General features: G+C 40.9%; 1 protein-coding gene across 2 annotated transcripts in view; it reads left to right on the top strand.

Annotated features, from left to right (window-relative positions):
- The window catches only part of MID1 (midline 1), a 126,836-nt gene that overhangs the window by 26,502 nt on the left and 75,769 nt on the right, over window positions 1-24,565 (top strand). For both annotated transcript variants that reach the window (XM_065900416.1, XM_065900415.1), the window contains exon 2: window positions 15,465-15,560. In XM_065900416.1, coding sequence (XP_065756488.1) covers window positions 15,465-15,560 — 96 coding nt within the window. The remainder of the gene's footprint in view (window positions 1-15,464; window positions 15,561-24,565) is intronic.

Raw genomic sequence — 24,565 nt, 5'->3', positions numbered from 1 at the left:
ATGTTGCGTTGGAAGAGAGTGTGTATTTTCTTAGTAATGCTTCACAATTCCTTGTCTTACAATTCAATAAATCATCTTACACCTGTCAGCGCACAGAGTCTAAGATTTATTGCCTGATCCATTGCGTAGTAGATAGTTCCTTGGCCGGAGAGCAATTTCTGAAACTAATTTAATCAAAGTGTTTTTATGATTTAGTGAACTCTGGCTTGATGTCTCAAATATGTATTGATGTCTTCAGAAAGGTATGATTTAATCCTATCCAGTTTTGAAATAGAATTAAGATTTGGCTTGATGTAATTTCTGTTACTGATAGAAAATCTTTAGTCGCATGAATATTACTCACGTCCTCCTTTATTGAATAAGCGTTTATTGGTGCCTCTAGCCCTCTGCTAGATTCTGAGATGCCATGGGGGGAATGAAAAAATTCTAGATTGGTGGAAAGATGCAGCCCAAGGGCTCAGAAGGAGCAACGGATGTGGCAGTTCTTGACCAATAGGGAATCCATTGTAAGTGAAGTTGAATGTTCATTGTGCAAGGCGGTGGTAGTTATAGCTGGCTTCTACTGGGGAAATTCTAAACCTACTGCAGTTTTTCTTTTAATTTTTTATTTTATATTGGAGTATAGTTGATTTACAATGTTGTGTTCGTTTTAGGTGTACAGCAAAATGATTGTTATACATATACATATATCCATTCTTTTTCAGATTCTTTCCCCATGTAGCTTATTACAGAATACTGAGTAGAGTTCCCTGTGCTATACAATAGGTCCTTGTTGATTATCTGTGTTATATATAGTAGTGTGTATCTGTTAATCCGAAACTCCTAATTTATCCCTCCCCATCACGTTTCCCCTTTAGTAACCATAAGTTTGCTTTCGAAGTCGGTGAGTCTGTTTCTGTTTTGTAGATAAGTTCATTTGTATCTTTGTTTTCTGGGGTTTTTTTTTAGATTCCACATGTAAGTGGTATCATATGGTGTTTGTCTTTCTCAGTCTGACTTCTCTTTAGTATGATAATCTCTAGGTCCTTTCATGTTGCTGCAAATGGCATTATTTCATTCTTTTTGATGGCTGAGTAATATTCCACTGTATAAATATACCACATCTTCTTTATCCATTCATCTGTCGATGGACATTTAGGTTTGCTTCCATGTCTTGGCTATTGTGAATAAGTGCTGCAGTGAACATTGGGGTGCATGTGTCTTTTAGAATTATTAAACCCACTATAGTTTTGAGGACTTCGCATCCCAACTCGGGAGTTTGAGCTTCATCCTTTAAGGATGGACAGCTTTTTGAACTTCTGAGGATGTGATGGTGTAGTAAAATACAAGCTTACTGGGATGATGACTTTGGTGGCCGTGCACGCACCCGACTGGCTGGGCAAACGTTAGAGGAATGAAAACCAGCAATTTATGGAAGGAGATGGTTAGAGTGGTAACCTTGGAAGAAAAGGGAAGGCTGAAGCCAAAGGGTCTTTTAATGAACGACCAAACAGCCTTAGAGAGTGATTAAGAGAAGGCACAAATGAGAAGTCCGAGTCTCAGGGGATGTTCCGGTGCTCACCTGGGGAATGGTAATATCCTTTATATCCTCTGTGAAGACTAGAAAGTAGGAAGAAATTTCAAAGGGGCACGTGATGCAGTTAAGAATGGTGAGTTTAAAATAACAAGGGATCATCATAGCTAAGAGTCGGTCAGATTTGAGATCTGAGATCAAAATTTGAATATTATCAGGACAGAGGAGAGAATCGAAGCTGTAAAAGAATGCATTTACTGAGGGAAAGTGTATATTTGAAGTCACTGCTGTGTCATAATTGTTTGGAAATGGAAAGAACACGTTGTGGTGAAAAACTTGCAGTCAAAAACACACGGTGTGAAAGTCTGCCTTTAGAGTAAATGCCTTTGGTTCGAAAATGTATTCGTTGGCCATATTAAGCGACACTTCATTCAAATAAAAGAAAGACGTTGGAGGAAGACGGTGCTTAGTGGAAGGCCACTACGTGTGATTTCCTACCGCCACTTAATTATTGAGCAGTCTCTGATGTCGTATGTCCTATCACAGTGGTTGACCAAGTCACAGACATTTGAAAATCAGATGACAAAGGTCACGCTAAAACACCCTGAGGGCAAAGTTTAACATGTTGGCTTTCAGCTTTATACATTTCGTGTCAAACGAAATCTTCAAGAGGTGCACTTACTCCAGCCAGTGGCGGGCGGGGGGGGGGGGGCATTGTATTTTCGTCAAAAACAAATGAGTTTGGGTTCTCTCCCCCTTTCAACAGCACTCAAAAAAAATTTTTTTTAAACAGCATTTATAAGTAATCGAGAATACACGAGGGCAACTTCTCCAGGACTGTTGTTGTTTTCCCCTCTGGCACATTCTGAACATCTGAGTTCTGTATGTTTTTATTAGAAAAAGCAATTTGGAATGGCTAATGGTAAAGGGGTAAAAAGCATGGATGAGTGAGGTGCACATCCATTCCCAAAGCTTCCCCCTGCCATGACGTTGCGTCATCTTCCCCCCACCTCCAAAATTCTCCAGCCCTCCTTTGTCCCTGCGTCTTGGCTGGCACCCTCTTCCATTATGCTTCCTGTTCCCCAGTGGAGACCAAGGAACCAGGGGAAAGCCCAAGTATAGGGCCTGATGACAGAGACTTGAGTGATTAGATCCAAAGGTGTCCATGAGAAAGGCAAGGTGGAAAGAGCAGTATGGGGATCACTTACCTATAGCTCTTCCTGTCTTTAAAATGTTTAACCACCTCCCCGCCCAGACACACACACTGAAGGATGTTACAACATTCGTGTAAGTGGTTCTCAAACATTAGCACTCACAGGATCCCCCGAAGGGTTTATTAAACCACAGGTTGCTGGACCCCCCACCTCTAGAGTTTCTGATTCAGCAGGTCTAGGAATTTGCCTTTCCAACCAGCTCCCTGGGGAAGCTGTTGCTGTGGATCCAGGAATTCCTGGTCTCTGTTCTAGACTCTACAGATAGGACAAGAAGAGACGTCGTAATTCATGATTCTTATAACCGGCGAGTCTCCTCCAAGTTCTCTGAATATTGGACCATTTTCTCCCACTGGGTTAAAAGCAACTGACTTTAAAAGCATTTTTTAAGTGACATTCGTTCTTTGTCTTTCCTTTTAGCAAAACACTGTATATGTAAATTAAAATATATTCCAGGGAAATGAGAGTTAGTTCATTTTTTAAATACAATGACCCTTAAATTGTCTTTAGTCACGTGTATACAAACCAACTCTGGGAAAATGGCTTAATAACTTGTTGCAAAGCACTGCAAATTAAATAATTAACTCTCCAGATTGTTTTTGTTGTTGTTGTTTTAACTAGCAGACAGATGGCCATCCATCAAAGAAACAATAGTAAAGCAAAGATGGAAGGAATTAAATGTTATCCCTGTGGTTTCCATCATTTCAGACATTTGCATTTTACCTTTTAAACCACAGAGGAGTTTCTAATCCTCAAGGCAGTTGTATTGCCTCTGGCCATCATCAAAAAATCTAGAAACAATAAATGCTGGAGAGGGTGTGGAGAAAAGGGAACACTCTTGTACTGCTGGTGGGAATGTGAATTGGAGGTTCCCTAAAAAACTACAAACAGAACTACCATATGACCCAGCAATCCCACTACTGGGTATATACCCTGAGAAAACCATAATTCGAAAAGAGTCGTGTACCAGAATGTTCATTGCAGCTCTATTTACAATAGCCAGGAGATGGAAACAACCTAAGTGTCCATCATCGGATGAATGGATAAAGAAGATGTGGCACATATATATACAATGGAATATTACTCAGCCATAAAAAGAAATGAAATTGAGTTATTTGTAGTGAGGTGGATGGACCTAGAGTCTGTCATACAGAGTGAAGTAAGTCAGAAAGAGAAAGACGAATACCTTATGCTAACACATATACATGGAATCTAAGGGGAAAAAAAAAAAGGTCATGAAGAACCTAGGGGTAAGACGGGAATAAAGACGCAGACCTACTAGAGAATGGACTTGAGGATATGGGGAGGGGGAAGGGTAAGCTGTAACAAAGCGAGAGAGAGGCATGGACATATATACACTACCAAACGTAAAATAGATAGCTAGTGGGAAGCAGCCGCACAGCACAGGGAGATCAGCTCGGTGCTCTGTGACCACCTAGAGGGGTGGGATAGGGAGGGTGGGAGGGAGGGAGACGCGAGGGGGAAGAGGTATGGGAACATACGTGTGTGTGTGTGACTGATTCACTTTGTTATGAAGCAGAAACTAGCACACCATTGTAAAGCAATTATACTCCAATAAAGGTGTTAAAAAAAAAAAAAGAATCTGGGTAGGGGAATGAATCTATTCTTTTGTCATCAGAGTCCTTAAATTTTTTTTCCTAAATCTTTAATTTACCATGTAAAAAATCTTGTTTAATTATGAACATCTACAGTCTGCTTCTCTTATATTCCTGGGGAAGTAATGACTGTTAAAATCAACAAACCAAATTTGCATGCTACTGATACTGTTCAAAGTATAAGCTGAGGTAACCTCTCAGGAATTATGTTTAGACATTAGGAATACGTGAATCATTCAAGAAAGCATCCCCCTATATTTTCAAGTCAAAAAAGCCCTCTAAGTTTCGTTTTTAACGTTTATTTATTTTATTTTCGGCTGCGTTGGGTCTTCGTTGCTGTGTGCGGGCTTCTCTCTAGTTGCAGAGAGCGGGGACTACTACTCTTCATTGCGGTGCACGGGCTTCTCATTGCGGAGGCTTCTCTTGTTGCGGAGCACGGGCTCTAGGCGCGCAGCTCCAGTAGTTGTGGCGCACGGGCTCAGTAGTTGTGGCTCGCGGGCTCTAGCGCGTAGGCTCCGTAGTTGTGGCACACGGGCTTAGTTCCTCCGCGGCATGTGGGATCTTCCGGGACCAGGGCTCGAACCCGTGTCCCCTGCATTGGCAGGTGGATTCTTAACCGCTGCGCCACCAGGGAAGCCCCCCTCTACATTTCTTAACAGTAATAGTCAGTGTTCCCTGCAGAGCACTGTCTCAGTAAAGTTCCTGGGATTTCCTATGATACATTCACAGTTCTAGTGTAGCTATATATAATTTTATTCCTGCACTTATTATGTACATATGCTGCATTACAAAAATATTCCTTTTATCCTGAATAACTCTTAAAGTGTAAGACTAGTAAATTGAGTACATGATTAATTTTTGTACACCGTATCACAATCCAGCTACTTGGCCACCTGGTTTTGAGGAAGAGTTTTCACACTTGGTTGCACGTTAGAATCTCCTGAGGAGTTTTTTTTTTTTTTTTTTGCGGTACGTGGACCTCTCACTGCTGTGGCCTCTCCTGTTGCAGAGCACAGGCTCCGGACGCGCAGGCTCAGCGGCCGTAGCTCACGGGCCCAGCCGCTCCGCGGCACGTGGGATCTTCCCGGACCGGGGCACGAACCCGTGTCCCCTGCATCGGCAGGCGGACTCCCAACCACTGTGCCACCAGGGAAGCCCCTCCTCGGGAGTTTGAAAGATCCCAATCCCTGGACCTCACCCCAATCTAAGTAATTCATAGTCTCTGGTCGGGAAGGGGGTGTAGACCAAGCATGGTATTTGTGTAGCCCCCCAAGTGAGGGCAGAGTACAGTCCAGGGTGGGAACCACTCACCCAGTGGATGGTTGTCACCTTGCTTCCTTCCTTCCATAGCTTTCATGTTGCTTTAATTTGGACTCAGTCAACTCACTTTGATTGGACAAAGACAGCCTCAGTCCTACTAAAAGCAGAGGAAGTGGCTAAGTAAAGGTGGTGAAGTGAGGGATGAAGGATGCAGTGAATTCAAGGAATCTGAGATTCAGACGCCTGAAACCCAAGGAAGGTTCTGTCTTTGAAGGTTACACAGGGCTGAGAAACAATGCCATGCTTTCATATTCTTCTTTGATTCTCGAGGCTGTCCCAAATGGGGAATTCTCTTGCACAACATTGATTTTGTAAATTCTTAACAGACCAGACCCACTTTGGATGGAATGGAATTTTAATCTATATATTTTTTTAGCCGAAGATTGTAACCTCCCTTGACTTTAATACTTTTCCCACTACCCAGATGGGGATATGACTTCTGTGAACATCATGAACCCTTTTGGGGATGCCACAAGTTCAAGAGCAAAGCTGACCATGTATTGAATTTTAATTCGTTTTCAGCAGCGGGTCCAGAAAAGGCATATTCCTCTAAAACTTAAAATTATTTTTTGTATCTTTATTGGAGTATAATTGCTTTACAATGGTGTGTTAGTTTCTGCTGTATAACAAAGTGAATCAGCTATACGTGTACCTATATCCCCGTATCCCCTCCGTCTTGAGCCTCCCTCCCACCCTCCCTATCCCACCCCTCTAGGTGGTCACAAAGCACCGAGCTGATCTCCCTGTGCTATGCGGCTGCTTCCCACTAGCCATCCATTTTACATTTGGTAGTGTGTATATGTCAATGCTACTCTCTCACTTCATCCCAGCTTTCCCCCCCTTCCGCGGGTCCTCAAGTCCGTTCTCTACATCTGCATCTTTATTCCTGCCCTGCCACTAGGTTCCTCAGTACCATGTTTTTAGATTCCGTATACGTGCATTAGCACACGGTATTTGTTTTTCTCTTTCTGACTTCACTCTGTATGACAGACTCTAGGTCCATCCACCTCACTACAGATAATTCAATTTCGTTCATTTTTATGGCTGTGTAATATTCCATTGTATATATGGGCCACATCTTCTTTATACATTCATCTGTCGATGGACATTTAGGTTGCTTCCATGTCCTGGCTATTGTAAGTAGTGCTGCAGTGAACATTGCGGTACCTGTATCTTTTTGAATTACAGAAGAACCTAAAAATTTGAGGAAATAAAAATTGCTGTAGAAACAAAGCAAATCATAGTTACCTGTGCAACGTTATTAGATCAAAGACTCAACTGTTTTAGCTTGAAATACATTCGATACATTCACTTCATTCAACATGAAGTATAGGTACTGGCTGAGAAAAAGATTTGGTCTTCCCACAGTATCTTAAGAATAAAGATGTAAAAAGAAATGTTTCCATTCATCGAAGGCTAAGCATCCACCACGAGACATTCAGGTCTGGTAAAAATGTTTGATGGTATCAGTTAAAACCCTATTTAAGTAGAAAGGCCAGAACATGTTTGTTAATGAGTATCTGGCAATGTCATCATCTACTTAAGACAGAGAAAAGGGGATAAAATCAAAATTATTCAATCTCTGAGTGATGGAGGAAGTAAAGCTTGAAGTGACATATACAAACAACGCGTATGGCATCCATCAATATCAGATTTTAAAGACATTCATTATCCAGTGCTCTAAGGTCTCCTTTGAGGTGTATTTTATGATTAAGAAAGAAGATGCTGAGGAAAAGAAAACTGATGGAAGCAGCAATCGATGAGTAATTTCACGTTGGAGGTGTACTCGGAACCCAGCACTTTACACTTATTTGCAGAATGGAAAGAACTGACTGATCCTTGTGCTGTGCCTTTTTTTTTAATTGAAGTATAGTCAGTTTACAATGTTGTGTTAGTTTCTGGTGTACAGCACAGTGATTGTTGTGTGTGTGTGTGTGTGTGTATTCTTTTTCATATTCTTTTCCATTATAGTTAATTACAAGATACTGAATATAGTTCCCTGTGCTCTCCAGTAGGTCCTTGTTGTTTATCTGTCGTATACACAGTAGCTTGCATCTGCCAATCCCAGGCTCCTAATTAATCCCCCCCACCATGTTCCCCTTTGGTAATCATAAGTTTGTTTTCTGTGTCTGTGAATCTGTTTCTGTTTTGTAAATAAGTTCATTTGTATCATTTTAGATTCCACATATAAGTGATATCATATGATATTTTTCCTTCTCTGTCGGGCTCACTTCACTTAGTATGCTAACCTCTGGGTCTATCCATGTTGCTGCAAATGGCATTATTCTGTTCTTTTTTGTGACCGAGTGGTATTCCATTGTACATAGGTACCGCATCTTCTTTATCCATTCATCTGTCGATGGACGTCTAAGTTGTTTCCACTTCTTGGCTATTGTGAGTACCGCTGCCATGAACATTGGGGTGCATGTATCTTTTCAAATTAGAGTTTTCTCCAGATATATGCCCATTGTCTTCTTTACTCACTCTCGACCATGTTCTTGCTATAGCAGCCTTGATCCAACTTAAGATTCTTTCCTACTCTTTCCTGGTCTGACTCTTCTGCTCCTCTGAGCAAAGGTTGCAGAGGAATTTATTCAGACGTTGCAGTTTACCGGTGATTTAATGCTCTTTTTTTTCTTTTGTGAGTTAAAAATTATTTGGGTATCCAACAGAAAGATCTTCTCCTTTAGAATTTTGAGTACCTGAATGATTGAAAGTTTAGCCATACTCCCACACTCTCATGTTAAGCAAATTGAGTTACATTAAAATTTTTAAGTGGTTTGGAGCAATAGAGAAAATACTCTGTATTAATAAATAAGAAGGCCGTGGATTCTTTTTTAAGATTTTTTTTTTCCCCAAGGAGACAGCAATTTTCTGTAAAGGGCCAGTACTCAGTTTTTGTCATTGTAGCACAAAAGCAGAGAGAAACCATCAACGAATGGGAGTATCTGTGTTCCCATGAAACTTTATGGACAAAGAAATTTGAATTTCATATATTTCTCATGTGTCACAAAATTTTATCCTTCTTCTGATTTAAAAAAATCATTTAAAAACGTAAAAACCATTTCTACCTGGCAAGCCGTAGAAAATGGGACAGCAGGCAGGATTTGGCCTGTGGGCTGTAGTTTGCTGACCCCTGGTTTAGGAGATTAAATATTTCCCCAACTTGAAAGCTCTCACTTGATCAAAATAACTACTATTAGTGTGTTTTCCAATAGTCCCATAATCTTTGCACCATCTAATTCTTTTTTTTTTTTTTTTGCGGTACGCGGGCCTCTCACTGCTGCGGCCCCTCCCGTTGCGGAGCACAGGCTCCGGACGCGCAGGCCCAGCGGCCGTGGCTCACGGGCCCAGCCGCTCCGCGGCATGCGGGATCCTCCCGGACCGGGGCACGAACCCACGTCCCCTGCATCGGCAGGCGGACTCTCAACCACTGCGCCACCAGGGAAGCCCCACCATCTAATTCTATGGCAGCCCAGAGTGCTGGGTTGAGGAAAATTCGAGAACCTGACTGGGGCCAGTGACCAAAGAAGACTGCAGGACGGCTGCCATATCGGACCTTCATGGCTCTTACCCCTATGCTGTCATCTTACAAAATGCTCCCCATATGTTCCAATGATAAAAGTCATAGTCATTTTCTCTAGAACATTTCTCTTAGGAGATCAATTTATTTTTTTAATAATCGAGATTTTCCTTTTTTATTGAATGAAAGATTCTTTAAATTCCATAGTGCTTTACAGTTTTCAAAAGTTTCACACACATGATTTCATATAATCCCATAATAACCCTTTCCCCCCCCCCCACCCATATTGTCCCTCTCCCCTCTGGTAACCACTGGTTTGTAGGAGATCATTATTTTTAGTTCAGAGACTTTCAAAGCTTCCTAGAAGTCCAGCTCCCTTCACTCAATATTGATTCTCAAAACTGACAAACGTGTTATTGGTCAGTTGCTCAGCTCTCTTACTACAGGCAGAAATAGGGCCGAGGGATGACGAATGAACAAGGCCACTCACATCTCTAATACCTGGAAATAAGTAGTCATCACTGGATCTGCTAAAATCACAACTAAATGAATATAATTATACTAAGAGATTTATTTATCTCCGTTAACATCTGAAAGTTCTTCTAAGGCCGTAAACGGTATTTAAAAATTGTTCTCTGTATATTATTGACTACCAGATTACAGTAATAAACACTGAACTCCTGACGATGGAATTTATAAATATATGGTGCCGATTCTGTGGTGTTAATATAGAAATATCGAATAAAACCTGACAAGGTAACTACAGTATTGCATATCAAAATGGCTTAAATTGTCGTCCATGGAACACTAGACTTAAATTTGTATGCAGATTGGGTTTTATTATGTTTTTGAAGCTCCCTGGGCGACCTGTCTTGCCAGGGCATTTGGAAATGTTAACTATCATAACCAATGAAAAAAGGCATTAAAAAATCAAACCAGCATAAATCACACAGATTTGCGGTCTGTCATGAGTTGAACCTGAAGATAGCCTTAAATTCCTGCAACGTAATTAAAACATCTTAAGAGTTTAGTTACATGTTAAGAATTTATGCTTTTATGCAGGTGGCATGTGTTAATACGGGTGTGTTTTTATATTAAGGATTGTGATTAAAGTTGGTTAGAAAAAAAAATACGGATGGTGGCACTCGACGTGTTCATATCCTGGTTGTGCTGGAGGGGCGGTGTTGGGTGTCAGGGCCATGAACACAGTTCCTGAGTGTCACTCTGAATATTATGGAATGGAACAAGCCAGATCTGTGTTTGCCTTGAAAGGTATCCAGACTTAATATTATACTTTAAAGACATTCTGAAGCGTTGACTTCAGAATAAGGGCAAACATTCTTTAGGCCTGGACAAACCCGAAAGGAATTACTGAAATCTCCTGTTTCAGGCATACATTTTCATAGTAGTCCTCAATGACAAGTCATTCATTCCTGTAATCTGACCCTTAGGTACAGGTCTCCAAAGGCTAAAATGAGGGGTATTTTTGTCTGCTTACCTTGCTGTTTGATTGGGTCTCGGTGTATGTAGAAGTACAAAGGTCATCTGTTAAGTTGGATTACTCCTCTCAGCTGGCGTCCATAACCATGCCTAAAGGCTTGTATCGAGATGGGTTGTAAAATCAGCTATCCTGCCATGATTGTTCAGTGATCAACTCGGGAGGCTGAGTCTGGCTCCATGAAAATGCATTAGAAGTGTATGTGTTAAAACAAAAATTACAGGAAAAATTAGTCATCCTTTCCGGAGAAAGTATGCAGGGGAGCCTCACTCTTGAAGCAACACATGTTTTACAATGTTGTCTTTCACAAATTTGACTTGTACCCAATCTTTTGCTTAATATGGAGAAACGAAATCTGACTCATTGCATCTTTACCTTTAGAAGGACCATCTTGAATTATTTATATTCCTCTTTGGTGGTGATGGCTTGGCAGGAGGGGGCGTGTTGAATTACAACGAATAGTCGCACACTTACAAAAGCCTCATCTTTCTCAACAAAGGCTTCCTTTCCCTTCATAAAGTAAAAGGAGTACTATAAAAAAATACCCGGGAGAGAGACAATGAATTAAGGCTAGGAACAACTTGATTTTAGGTAGAAATTGAAATAGATGTGTCAGTGATAATTGCTAGACTGTCTAGTCACGTAAACGCTTGTTTATTCAACAGTGTAGTATTGGCCTTCCCTGAGATCTTGTGATCTAATGGAGTGGTATAGCATCCCTTCAGAATGCTTCTAAACTGTCAAGTCCCTCTTCTTGGGTTCACACTCAACACTACCAGTGAGAAAAGCCTTAAAGGGTAGAAGTCGTTGTTTGAACAATCTATAGTAGTTGCTAAATGAACTTACTAGTTAGTTGATTTACTACATTCAATTTCAGAAGTGTTCTCCAATGAATATTCAGTTTTCCATGCTAATTGGTCCCACAGTGAATGTTTGAGGATTTATAATGGGAACGGACTAAGCCATGATATACAGCAGGTACTCAACACATACTGTGGTTTTGTTATGCTCTCTCCTTGGTAGTAGAATTATTTCCTGCCATGCAGATGCGTTCCAGAGGGAAGAGCATATGCCCGGGCCCAGGAAGGAGCTTGGCCTATGGGCCAAATCTCCTCACCACCTGTTGTTTGTTTTTTTTTTGCGGTACGCGGGCCTCTCGCTATCGTGGCCTCTCTTGTTGCGGAGCACAGGCTCCAGAGGCGCAGGCTCAGTAGTCGTGGCTCACGGGCCCAGCCGCCCCGCGGCACGTGGGATCCTCCCGGACCGGGGCACGAACCCGCGTCCCCCGCATCGGCAGGCGGACTCTCAACCACTGCGCCACCGGGGAAGCCCTCACCACCTGTTTTTGTAAATAAAGTTTTATTGGCACACAGCCCAGCCCACTTGTTTACATATCGTCTATGGCCACTTTCTTACTAAAACATGAGAATCGAGGAGCTGCGACAGAGAGCATACGGCCAACATAGCCTAAACTATTTACTACCTGGCCCTTTGCAGAAAAGCTTTGTTGACCCCAAGATATGGTATATGTATAAAACACACACCAGATGCCAAAGACTTAGTAAAAAGAGAGAAAAAGAATGTACCAGAGCTCATCAGTTTTAAAATATTTGATTATGTGTTGAAATAATAATATTTTGGAAATTAAGTCAAATATATTGTTAAAATTAATTTTACCTGTTTCTTTTTAATGTTTTTTAAAGAAATATGACTATTAGAAAATTTTAGATGTGACTCCCATTTGTGGCTCACACTGTATTTCTAATGACACTGCTGGTTTAGAGCCTGGAATTTGGAGGCTATGTGATCTGTACAAAAGGTTAGAAAGAGGGAAGAGAAAACAAACCCTTGTATTAGCAAATATCTTTCAAAAGCAATACAATCTTCTGTTAATTTGGCTATTCCTCATAAGAAGGAATACTCAAAACTAAGAGATTAGGACGTCTATGGAAAAAGTTTTAGTTGAATTCTCCCAGAAGACCCTGACTCAGAATTCGAATTGGGCGGTGATCCCGGAAGCATCTGGAAGGGAGAGGGGAGGCGGAACAGAGAAGGAGAGGAAGCGGAAAGAGGGCATGGTCAGGAGCAGGTGATTGCTGTGGGCATCGGGCTCCTGCCCGTGCGGGCGCTCGGGAGATTTTCTGAAACACGACTCAGAGTGATCCCACCTGGAGGTGGGGAAGCCGGGCAGTTCATCCACCGACTGCCAATAGTTGCTGGACGAGGGCTGCTCCTAGGGGCATCAACGTCCCTCCTCCTCCCCAGCACCCCCCCCCCCCCCGCCCGCCCTGCCTGGGGCCAGGAAAAGCCCTGGAGCCTAAAGGAACAGCTACTTGCAGCAAAAAGCCACCAGCAAGCTTGAGAACGGTGACTGCCGCAGGCATGGGGTTGGCCCCCCGTAGTGTCTGGTACTGACACCAAACAATGTTTCACCCTACAATTCATGATTTCTTCAACAAGCATTTGTATAGTTCCTGGTGTGTTTTCATTTTCTCCTCTGACCTGAACAGTAGCATAAATGGGTGCATTTATTGTTTCTACACATCATGGATGGGAAAACTGAGCCCAAGCGTCATTTGTCCAGGAGAATTCAACCGGGATCGTAGCCCCAGGCCCCTCACTCTACATGTGTGGCCACTCATGCCTGACTCCTTGGACTTCTGCAAAGTTCAGCTCCATAAGGAGATGGAAATGTATTGATGTTTTCGAGGTGAGAACAGGAAACTAGAACTTTTTGGGGGGGTACTCTGTAGAATTCCTTAGATATCCATAGGGAAGTAGATACTTATATCCACTTTAGTCCCAAGACTCTGATGCCAAAAAATGTTATCTCTCGTTTGCACAAGGCACAGTCAAAATCAAGGGGTTATAGGACCTGCCGATCACCACACACGAGGTTAGTGATACAGTTAAATTCGAGAAAACTCCACAGAAGTCCCCGTAGTGGAAGCTTATGGATGCATGGTTCATTGAGGACTGGATTTGTTTACCTGCCCATTACCCGGGCTCTCTTGAAAAGTGTTGTCAGTCCCTTTGGTACCTCTTGGAAACAAGTCTCTCTCTCAGCTTCATTTCCCTTTATTATACTTCTAAGTGACTTGGTAATTCTTTGCGGGCTTCAGTAACACTTGTACTTTTTAAATTTGAATAACCCCAAAGGATCTAGATAGGTCAATGTGTTTAAACCACAGGCTTTAGTCTGCATATTAGTTGATTAAAAACAGATTTTATACATGATGTATCCTTAATAAAGGGAGGGAAAAGCAAGCAGATGTTTGTAAAGTCTAAATGTGTTAGATTATATTTATTTGGATCTCTTGCTGACTAGCTTAAGAAGTCGTACCTATGACAGTTGAACTTTAAACAGTTTCGTGATGTATTTCCCTGGTAACTTCCTGCTCTGAAGGGTCAGCCAAAAAGAAAAGTAAAAGGATTCCCTAAGACGAACATACAAAAAGAAGTTGACAAATAAATATACCGTAAAGTGGTCACATCTAAGTCAAAGACACTGAATAATGGAAGGCGTCGAAATTATTCTCTAGTCCCGGGCCATAAAGGGGTTGCACTTTGTTTAATTCAAGCAGTAGAAAAACATTTGGCTTTTGTGCTGGTGGTAAAGAACTTTGAAAGCAAGTTTTTCGTTGATGCAAACATGAGGTCATTAAGTCGCACCTAAATCACTCTGTCTGGTTCATTCTCTGACTTTTTGTGGTATCCCACCCTTCGGGGGAGAAACGATTCTTTTTCTCCCTTAAAATATTTATATTTGAGACGCTTTGAGGGTCTCAAAGTCGAAATGGAAGATTTTCCTGTTGATCTTCCAGTCCAGATGAAATAATGCCCCAAACCTCCCTCTGAATTCTGAACACATGAGAATTACAGATAAAATATTTTAAAATGGATTTTAAAGAATAATAACCAAGCTTAAACATAAGTGGAAAGTCTCCGAGGATCAGAAATGAAAGGAAATGCAGACCTGAGAAGGGGGGAAGAGCGAGGGGGCAGTGGGGACCTGAGGGGAAAAACGGTGGAGCATGTAGCAGCAGAAATTAACACAACATTGTAAATCAACTCTACTTCAATAAACTAAATTTCAAAAAATGTTGATGTTCTAAAGGAACAGGGAATAGTTCTAGATTCTTAAGGAGAACAGTGATGTGAAAAATGTAGCATCGAAGGAAATTTGATCTGGCATTGATAGGTTGATAGGCAAAGAACAGAAGCGTGTTGATAGGCAAAGAACAGAAGCGTGTACAGTGAAACGTACTATGAGTAAACGTGTATGATGAGGACTTCTTATCAATGCCTGTAAATGACCATAGTGTCACCAATAGCTGGACAGTTCAGACCTTCGTCCCACGGATTGACCTCAGCCTGCCCATAAGATGGTAAATTCTAAAAATCCAACAGTAGTTGATTTGATGTGGGAATATATTCCTTCTATTATTGCCATTTCTGATTCAGGTAAAGGAATTAGAAATCCAATTACCTCTTTTCTCCCTCGTTCATAACCTGGAAATAACCTATGACTAATTATTCAGCGAAATATGCCTGAGTTCATACAGGAAGCAGGAACAAAGAGTGAGATCTGAACATTTTGAAAATAATCTTTTACACTGCGACTTTTCAAAATCCAGTTTAAATCTATAAGTACTTGAAACTGTGTAGATTTCATTGAGATTTCTTTAAAAGTGTATCCATTTTCCTCAGTATGAGTAATTTTGTGTATACTAAAGTATTAAAAGTATGCAGAATAATATTTTCCTCTCTTTTTTTTGAACAGCAAAACTTAGAGAGTAACCTCACCAACCTTATTAAGAGGAACACGGAACTGGAGACGCTCTTGGCTAAACTCATCCAAACATGTCAACATGTGGAGGTGAGTATCTCTGTGTGCTATTTTTCATATGAAAACTGCTTGATCACGGTTTTTATACCCTCACCCTTTATATTTCTCCAATGGGAATCTTCTTAAAGTCAGAGTTTTTGCGGAAGCTAGATATCCAACATGGATGAAATCAGAAGGAACTAGAACCTTCGAGAATCTCTCCCCATCCACTGCTTTGCTCTGCCCCCGCTCCTATCACAGCTCTCCCTGATCCAGCTTTCCTCATCTTGTAGATTTGAATCACTCTTACAGAGAAGAGCCCAAAAAAGCACTATTTAAAAGGTGTTGTATTAGTTTCTGAGGGCTGCTGTAACCAGTCACCACAAACTTGGATGGCATAAAACACAGACATTGATTCTCTTGCCATTCTGAAGGCCGGAAGTCCAAAATCAAGGTGTTGGCAAGGCCTTGCTCGTTCTGAAGGCTCATGGGGAGCGTCCTTTCATGCCTCTTCCCACCTCCTAGTGGATGCAGGCAATCCTTGGCGTTCTCTGGCTTGTGGCTGTGTCGCTCTAATCTCAGCCTCTGTCGTCACGTGGCCTCCTCCCTGTGTGTCTCTGTGTCTGTGTCCAAATCTCCTTCTTACAAGGACGCCTGTCATTGGATTAGGCTCCACCCTACTCTAGTATGAACTCACTTTACCTTGATTCCATCTGCAAAGACCCCACTTCCAATTAAGGTCATATTTACAGATACCAGGGGTTAGGACTTGGACATGCCTTTTCTTGGGGGGGATACAATTCATCCCACTACAGGTGTGTATTAAATACACCTTGGTTGTCAGCTATGTTTCCATGAAATTGACCACAACCGCAGCATGTTGGGGTTAACTCAAGAGCATGCAGGCAGCACTGACGGCAAGGGCGAGTTGCGGAACCCAGATCTTTCTAACCCTCCGCTTAGAACAGATTCGATTTTGGCAGTGATCTTTCGAGGGAGCATTTGGAGCCTTGCTGATTTAACAACATTGTAAATAATAGTGAACGGGCATAATGTTTTCATTATAGGGTGAAGTGAATAGGTATTATAGAGTTAAATGGATGAACAAAGCAATGATCCATGTGCTATATTTCATTTTTATGACGTGATAGCATTTGATGTTTAGGACCATAAGAAAGAATTATTTCTCTTCAGTTAAAAAAAAAAAAAAGAAAGAAAGAAAAGAAAAAATTATCTGTGTTGTATGGCAAAATCTTACAAATGCATTATGGATTAGGTGATTATTTCATTCAGTTTCAGCTAGTTACTTCTTAAAGCATTAGTGTCTGGTTTCTATTATGGCCTTTAGTGATTTCAGAACAACTGTCTCGCTCCTAATGCAATATTAGTATGGCTTGAACTTAAAAAAATGCTGTTCATCCTAACATGTAAAATTACATTCTGTAATGTTCAATAATTTCAAATGATAGACACATGTGTCATTCACAAAATTTACAAGCAGACTCTATTTTTATTTCAAAAGATTAGGTATTTAGTTGACATACAGGCTTTTAAAATAAAGGTATTACTGAACTGATTGCGGCAGACTTTCAAATAGACACGTACATGCCATTAGAAGTTATTCTAGACAAAGAGTAAAGAATATTCATCCCACTCACTGTTATTATTTCTGTATAAATCCTTTGGAACGGAAAGAAATGTGTGTGTGAATACATTTGGTACTTAGGAAGTTGATTCTAGATAAAAATCAAAGAAAATTATAAGTAGAAAAATAATGATACCAGCAGTACCTATTTTTACGTGTGCCCTTGTTCATAGTTATTCGTATTCTCAAAGTATAATTTTTAAAAATTGAGCATCTACATCTCATATAATAATCAAATGAGTCTGCCTCATTTAATCTTTGATGAAGGAATAAGCATAGATGATAAAGCTGGCTTAGAGGAGGATTCGTATCAGAGACCGATACGTACAAACATGGGGGTTGGGAGGTAAAAGGATGCTAGGGTAAGACAGCTAAATTCAATGCAAAACTGGTTGGTGACCTAAGGGGCAATAAAATCATTACATTTGAGCAAAATAAGTTGCATACCATCAGTTTTCTCTAAGTTAACATTTAACTTTGCAGAGACTAAGCCCTCATCAATAGTAAATAGAAAGTCAAACTCCGTTACATCCCAGCCTGGAGAGTCAGATGACCCCTTCCTTAGGCTGGTTTCATGGAGTCCGCCCTAGTATGACACCAGAACGACTCAAGTCTTCTTTTTTGCCTTATTTCCAAGATGTGGATAATTTAGCTTAACCTGACTTTCTCCTCTTCCTGTTCTGGACACTGTTGATCTCCGAGCTGTGTTCACTAAACACATATTTCTGGGTGAGGGTGTCAACTTCTGTCCGAGGTCAGTTTCTTTGGTTTGGTAAGTGGTCGCACTAGTTCATTCCATTAGTGCGTGGGGAGTGTCCTCCTTGTGTGTGTTGCCCTGTGCTAGGTGGAAAGGACCCTGCCCACACGGAGCTTACTATCTCAACTAAGATGAAAGAGTAATACCAAATAGAAAAACGAATTGCCACGAGAGAGGTTGGGATTATATACTTTGGAATTTCAGAGAAGTGAGAAATTTCTTTCAGCTGGGAGAGGTCATACATGGTGTGAGGCTGCCTTCAAGGGTATGTAACATTCGGGCCTGTGGAGACACGGGAGAGGCACTGCTTGCAGGGCAAACCAAGGCATGGGGATGGAAAAATGAAGAGTTGTATGTACACAAAGCCAGGAGTTCATCCTATAGGAATAGAAAGTGTTTGAGGGTGGATAAGTAGGAACTGGCTTTGGAGAGATGAGGGTTCAGTGGGCTTTAACATTGCATCTGAGTTTGAACTTTATTTGGTTTTGAAGGTTTAGTGAGGGCTTGAGGAACGCTGTGTAAATTTTACAATTACAATTAGCATCCCTCACTCTTTTCAGGAAATGATATTTTTGGTTATTGGGAAAATAGTATGGATATCTTGATGCAAGACGATCACACATCCAAGGGAAAATGTCCCAGCACTAGTAAGCTCCAAAAAAGGTGGTGGGATTTGTTAGGCACCAGCATGACAGTCTTTTAAATCAGTGCAGTGGAAAAGAATTTCCTGGTTCACATCCTAGGTTCCTAGACCTTATTTCTTCCTTTTCCTCTGCCTGAAGGTGTCCTTGTGTTCGGGTGTGAGCCTTCCAGGGGAAAATAATCCCTGTGCCAGCTGGAGCTAAAAACACTCAAAGCCCAGAGGCAACTCTCAATTGTTGTAAATGAAATCAATGAATTCCCACCAAATCCTGAGGAAATGCCACATCCTTATAAATCCACACCTCCTTCCTGGGATTCACTTCTGCTTTTCTTTAGAATGAAAAGAGTTTGAAGGTCTCCCACCCCCATCCCCATTGTTTTCATAGCTTGTTTTTAAACAAGCAAGTGAAATAGCTTTTTGATAGTAAGTACCAAATTTTTTTAAAACTAGAGGACAGAGGGTATGAGGCCAAGGCAGTCTAGGACTCAGAGATAGAGGCATTGAAAAGGAAACATCAGGTCAACTCCCACGAAATGTTTGTGTAGTTTGGTGGGATTCTAAAAATTAGTGGGTTTTAGCCGGAGTTTTGTTTTCTGCAAGGGAAGAATGCAATAGAAAATTGCCTTGGGTTGAGTTTGGAGTTAGTTATGGGGTGTAGAACGAGTCCATGAAAAGTGGTCAGAATCTGGATCGGCTGTAGCACTTCACATTTTTAGATCATATATGGACTATTTCTCTTCATCATCTCGTCTTCCTCCCCATTTTCTTTTCTTTTGTTTGTTTTTTTTTGCGGTACGCGGGCCTCTCACTGCCGTGGCCTCTCCCGTTGCGGAGCACAGGCTCCGGACGCGCAGGCTCAGCGGCCATGGCTCACGGGCCCAGCCGCTCCGCGGCATGTGGGATCTTCCCGGACCGGGGCATGAACCCGCGTCCCCTGCATCGGCAGGCGGACTCTCAACCACTGCGCCGCCAGGGAAGCCCCCTCCCCATTTTCTTTTAAAAATCAGAGGACCTAGTTTATTAGCTAAGCAAATACTTAGAATCAATGACGGATATCATATTCTCCACACATTCTGAGAATCGAGTTCTTTCACGGGGAATACAATACCCGGATATGCAATAGATACTCATTTTGGGAATTACAGGTAACCAGTGACTAAATCCACATTGAGATGGTAGAGAAAAACTATGAAAGGATGTCTGATTGCCATAGCATTTTGGAGAAGATAAAGGCTCAGCTGACTTCACCGTCCTTGCCCAAGCTCATCCTAGCAGGCCATTCTCTAAGCCAGCATCCCGTCAAAGTCCTGGCTTTTTAGCTTTTTAGTCCTTTGGCTTATCTTGCCTTGTTTATACTCACTTTTTTTGTGTCCTTTTGCCGTTGATTTTCACACCAAGTCTTTAAATTATTTTTTTTCTTTTATTTTAATAAAATAGCTTAAGAAATGGTAAAAACTGATTAGGGAAAACAGATGCGGGTCTGTAAAAGAATTTTTCAGCCATTCACCAAGCTCTAAAAAGCATTCAAATGTAAACTTTGAAATAAGGGAAAAATTGCTGGGTTAAAAGAAAGATGAACCTTTATGTTTCAATTCATTTTGTTGTGTCGTTTTATGTCAGAGCATTCTCTGTCTATGGAAACCTTGACAGTTGCTCCATCTACAGCCACTGGATTAAGACCACCATCCGAACACCAGAGGTGCTGTTTGTTTCTTGTGGACAGGTGTCTGATCTTGGATGACGTGTATCCTGCTAGGGGCCAACTTGAACGTCCAAAGTCGTGATCCACTGTCACTTGCAGATAAGGGTTAGATTCCTACCCCACATGAGCCCTTGTGAGAATGTTCTCAAGGTATATTTAGAGTCAGATTCTGGAACCACATCAGACAACCCACAGTCATCCATGGCTCTTCGTTAAACAGCTCAGGAATAAGGATAAGGTGATACTGCAAATATGGTGGCATTCAGAAAGTGGATTATGAGAAGCCACTGTGGTAAAGATTGGTCTCTTAAGTTTAAGTCTTAAGATTCTCAGGACAAAGGAGAAAAGGAACTCTTGGACTACACAGAACTTCATCTTCTCTGGAGAGGATTCTTTTTTTTTTTTTTTTAAATTCAAGTATTGTTGATTTACAACGTTGTGTTAATGTCTGCTGTACAGCAGAGCGATTCGGTTATGCATATAGATACATTCTTTTCTTTGCCATTATGGTTTATCACAGGATACTGAATATAGTTCTCTGTGCTCTACAGTAGGACCTTGTTGTTTATCCGTCCTATATATAAAAGCTCACATCTGCTAACCCCAACCTCCCACTCCACCCCTCCCCCAACCCCCTCCCCCTTGGCAACCACCAGTCTGTTCTTTATGTCAGTGATTCTGTTTCATAGATAGGTTCATTTGTGTCGTATTTTAGATTCCACATATAAGTGATATCGTATGGTATTTGTCTTTCTCTTTCTGACTTACTTCACTTAGTAGGATTATCTCTAGTTGCATCCCTGTTGCTGCAGATGGCATTATCTCATTCTTTTTTATGGCTGAGTAGTATTCCTTTGTATATATCTACCACATCTTCTTTATCCATTCATCTTTTGATGGACATTTAGGTTGTTTCATGTCTTGGCTGTTGTGAATAGTGCCGCTATGGACATAGGGGTGCACGTATCTTTTTGAATTACAGTTTTGTCCGAATATGTGCCCAGGAGTGGGATTGCTGGATCATCTGGTAATTCTGTTCTCAGTTTTCTGAGGAACCTCCGAACTTGCAACAACTTACATTCCCACCAACAGTGTAGGAGGGTTCCCTTTTCTCCACATCCTCTCCAGCATTTGTTATTTGTAGACTTTTTAATGACGGCCGTTCTGACTGGCGTGAGGTGGTACCTCATCGTAGTTTTCACTGGTGTGGCCTCTCCCGTTGCGGAGCACAGGCTCCGGACGCGCAGGCTCAGCGGCCATGGCTCACGGGCCCAGCCGCTCCGTGGCCTGTGGGATCTTCCCGGACCGGGTCACGAACCCGTGTCCCCTGCATCGGCAGGCGGACTCTTAACCACTGCGCCACCAGGGAAGCCCCTCGTTGTAGTTTTGATGTGTGTTTCTCTAATAATTAGCAATGTTGAACATCTTTTCATGTGCCTGTTGGCCATCTGTATGTCTTCTTTGGAGAAATGTCTATTTAAGTCTTCTGCCAACTTTTGGGTAGTGTTGTTTGTTTTTTTGTTGTTGTTGAGTTATATGAACTGTTGTATATTTTGGAAATTAAGCCCTTGTTGGTCACATCATTTGCAAATATTTTCTCCCATTCTGTAGGTTGTCTTTTCGTTTTGTTTGTGGTTTCCTTTGCTGTGCAAAAGCTTGTAAGTTTGATTAGGTCCCATTTGTTTATTTGTGTTTTTATTTCTATTGCCTTGGGAAACTGACCTAAGAAAACATTGGTATAATTTATGTCAGAGAATGTTTCGCCTATGTTTTCTAGGAGTTTTATGGTGTCATGTCTTATGTTTAAGTCTTTAAGGCATTTTGAGTTTATTTTTGTGTATGGTAAGAGGGTGAGTTCTAAATTCATTGATTCACATGTGGCTGTCCAACTTTCCCAACACCACTTGCTGAAGAGACTGCCTTTTTCCCATTGTATATTCTTGCCTCCTTTGTTGAAGATTAATTGACTGTAGGTGTGTGGGTTTATTTCTGGGTTCTCTGTTCTGTTCCATTGATCCATATGTCTGTTTTTGTGCCAATACCATGCTGTTTTGATTACTGTAGCTTTGTAGTATTATTGTCTGAAGTCTGGGAGGGTTATGCCTCCTACTTTGTTCTCTTTCTTCAGCATTGCTTTGGCGGTTCTGGGTCTTTTATAGTTCCATATGAATTTTAGGATTATTTTTTCTAGTCCTGTGAAAAAATGTCATGGGTATTTTGATAGGGATCATATTAAATCTGTAGATTGCTTTGGGTAGTATGGCCATTTTAACAATATTCCTCCAATCCAAGAGCATGGGATATCTTTCCATGTCTTTGAATCATGAGAAGATTCATTTTTGGCTACTGCATGTGTTTAATGGCTTTGTATCCAGTTTACTCAACCAAGGTTGCTAAAATTGACAACTCAAGAAGCAAATTTAGCTTTTCTCAGTGGAGATTAAATTTAACTTGTTTATTGAGGTAGTATGTAACACATACTTGAATGTCTGTGCTCTTGCTGTAAAAAAATTGATTCATAAACGGCATTGGATCCTGTTTCCTTCTTAGTTATATTCATGAAGACTAATGAGAAGACATCAGTAGAACGTCTTCCAGTATTTTGGAATAAGAGATGAATCTTATGAATGAATGAATATAAGGCTTAGTTACTTTGGTATTACCTTCAGAATAACGTTCCCAAATTTCAGCTTTGAAACTTTTTTTAAAACATGATCCAAACCTTTTATCATCTATAGTCTTTCCAATTTGGATGGAATGAACTATTGTGTCAGACTCAGAATCCTACCAGGTGGTTTGTATTGGAGCATGATCACGTGTACCTGCCTCTGAAGACAAATCCCTCTTACCTATTTGAATTCAGCAATGCAGATTTCCAAGGCTAGTACTTAGATATGAAATAATCTGCCTTAATTGGGGAGGCCAGATGGTTGAGCATTAGGAATGAAGAGCGAAGACATGGTTTTACTGACATATCTTAATGTAGTTTCTCCTCATAACACAGGAATTCTTTATCATGTCTCCCCTTACCCTATTCCACACACAACCTTCTTGCCTTGAAATATTTAGATGCTTGATTAGAGCAGCAGAGTTGTTTCTGGTGTGATATAAAGAATAATAAGAATGGGTCATGACAAATTTTTTTAATTGCCATCATAGTTCTAACTCAGCTTTCACTTGAGATGGTGGTAGTTGGATGGATCCAGGTGAGACAGTCAGAGGTGTGAAAGGAATGATCCCAGGTGAGAAGGTAACTGTCAGGTAGAAAACTGAGTCCCATTATTGCTCCTGTGCCTGCCATCCAGAGACAAGTGTGATCCCACCTATCAATCCATCATTTTGTTACTGAACCAGCCTCTTTTGTTTCTGGGTCTTAATATCTAGTTTATAAACCAGCTATACTGCAATACATTTTTTTTGAAAAGAAGAAAAAAACCCAACAAGGTCCTACTGTATAGCACAGGGAACTATATTCAATATCTTGTAATAAACCATAATGGAAAAGAATATGAAAAAGAATATAGATAGATAAAACTGAATTACTTTGCTGTACACCAGAAACTAACACAACATTGTAAATCAACTATACATCAATAAAAGTTTTTAAAAAATATCTAGTTGAAATTATTTTTCTCAATATAAAATTGCTTTTTGTGATAATCAAGCTGAAATTATCTCTGTATATAAGATTATGAGAAAAACAGGACACATCATCTTTTACCTTTATTCAACTGACTTCTGTTTTTAATCGCTAAATGTTGTAGGGAAAACTGAAAAGCTTTGTTCTAATTTTGAAACTCCCCAGCAAAATAGATGAGTCACGCATATCAAATGTTTGTTAACAAGAGCGCAATTGTAGCACTGGCTTTTTTTGTTTGGAACAGAAATATGAAAATTTAAATTCAGCTATTTAAAAAGCCTGAGGCTACCCCTGAACGTACAAGGCTTTCAGTGAGGACCAGCACAAAGATTTTTACAACCAAGTGAGGTAACTTCCTGGCTTAGGAATTTATGATAGAGCTTTTACTATGCTTTTAAAAGTATTTTCACTAGATATAACAGCAGGTTCATGTATATGAGGTGATGAAAACTATTATAGTAGCCTAATTCTCTGACTTGGCAAGCTTGGCATTAGGCTGTGCTGAGTTCAAGGATACCTTCCATCTATTTACCCAGGTTAGGAAGATGGTGCCTTGTCCGTTCTTGCGGGTGTTAGAAAGAGATGGTTACTGTATCGAGTGGGTATAGCTCCACGGCAAGGTGTAGACTGTGGTGTAGGGAAAGCAGAAGTGGTAGGCCTTATGCAAAT

Source organism: Phocoena phocoena, chromosome X (assembly GCF_963924675.1).
Source record: "Phocoena phocoena chromosome X, mPhoPho1.1, whole genome shotgun sequence".
In the NCBI taxonomy this organism is placed as follows: domain Eukaryota; kingdom Metazoa; phylum Chordata; class Mammalia; order Artiodactyla; family Phocoenidae; genus Phocoena; species Phocoena phocoena.
This window is presented reverse-complemented; position numbering and strand designations above follow the sequence as displayed.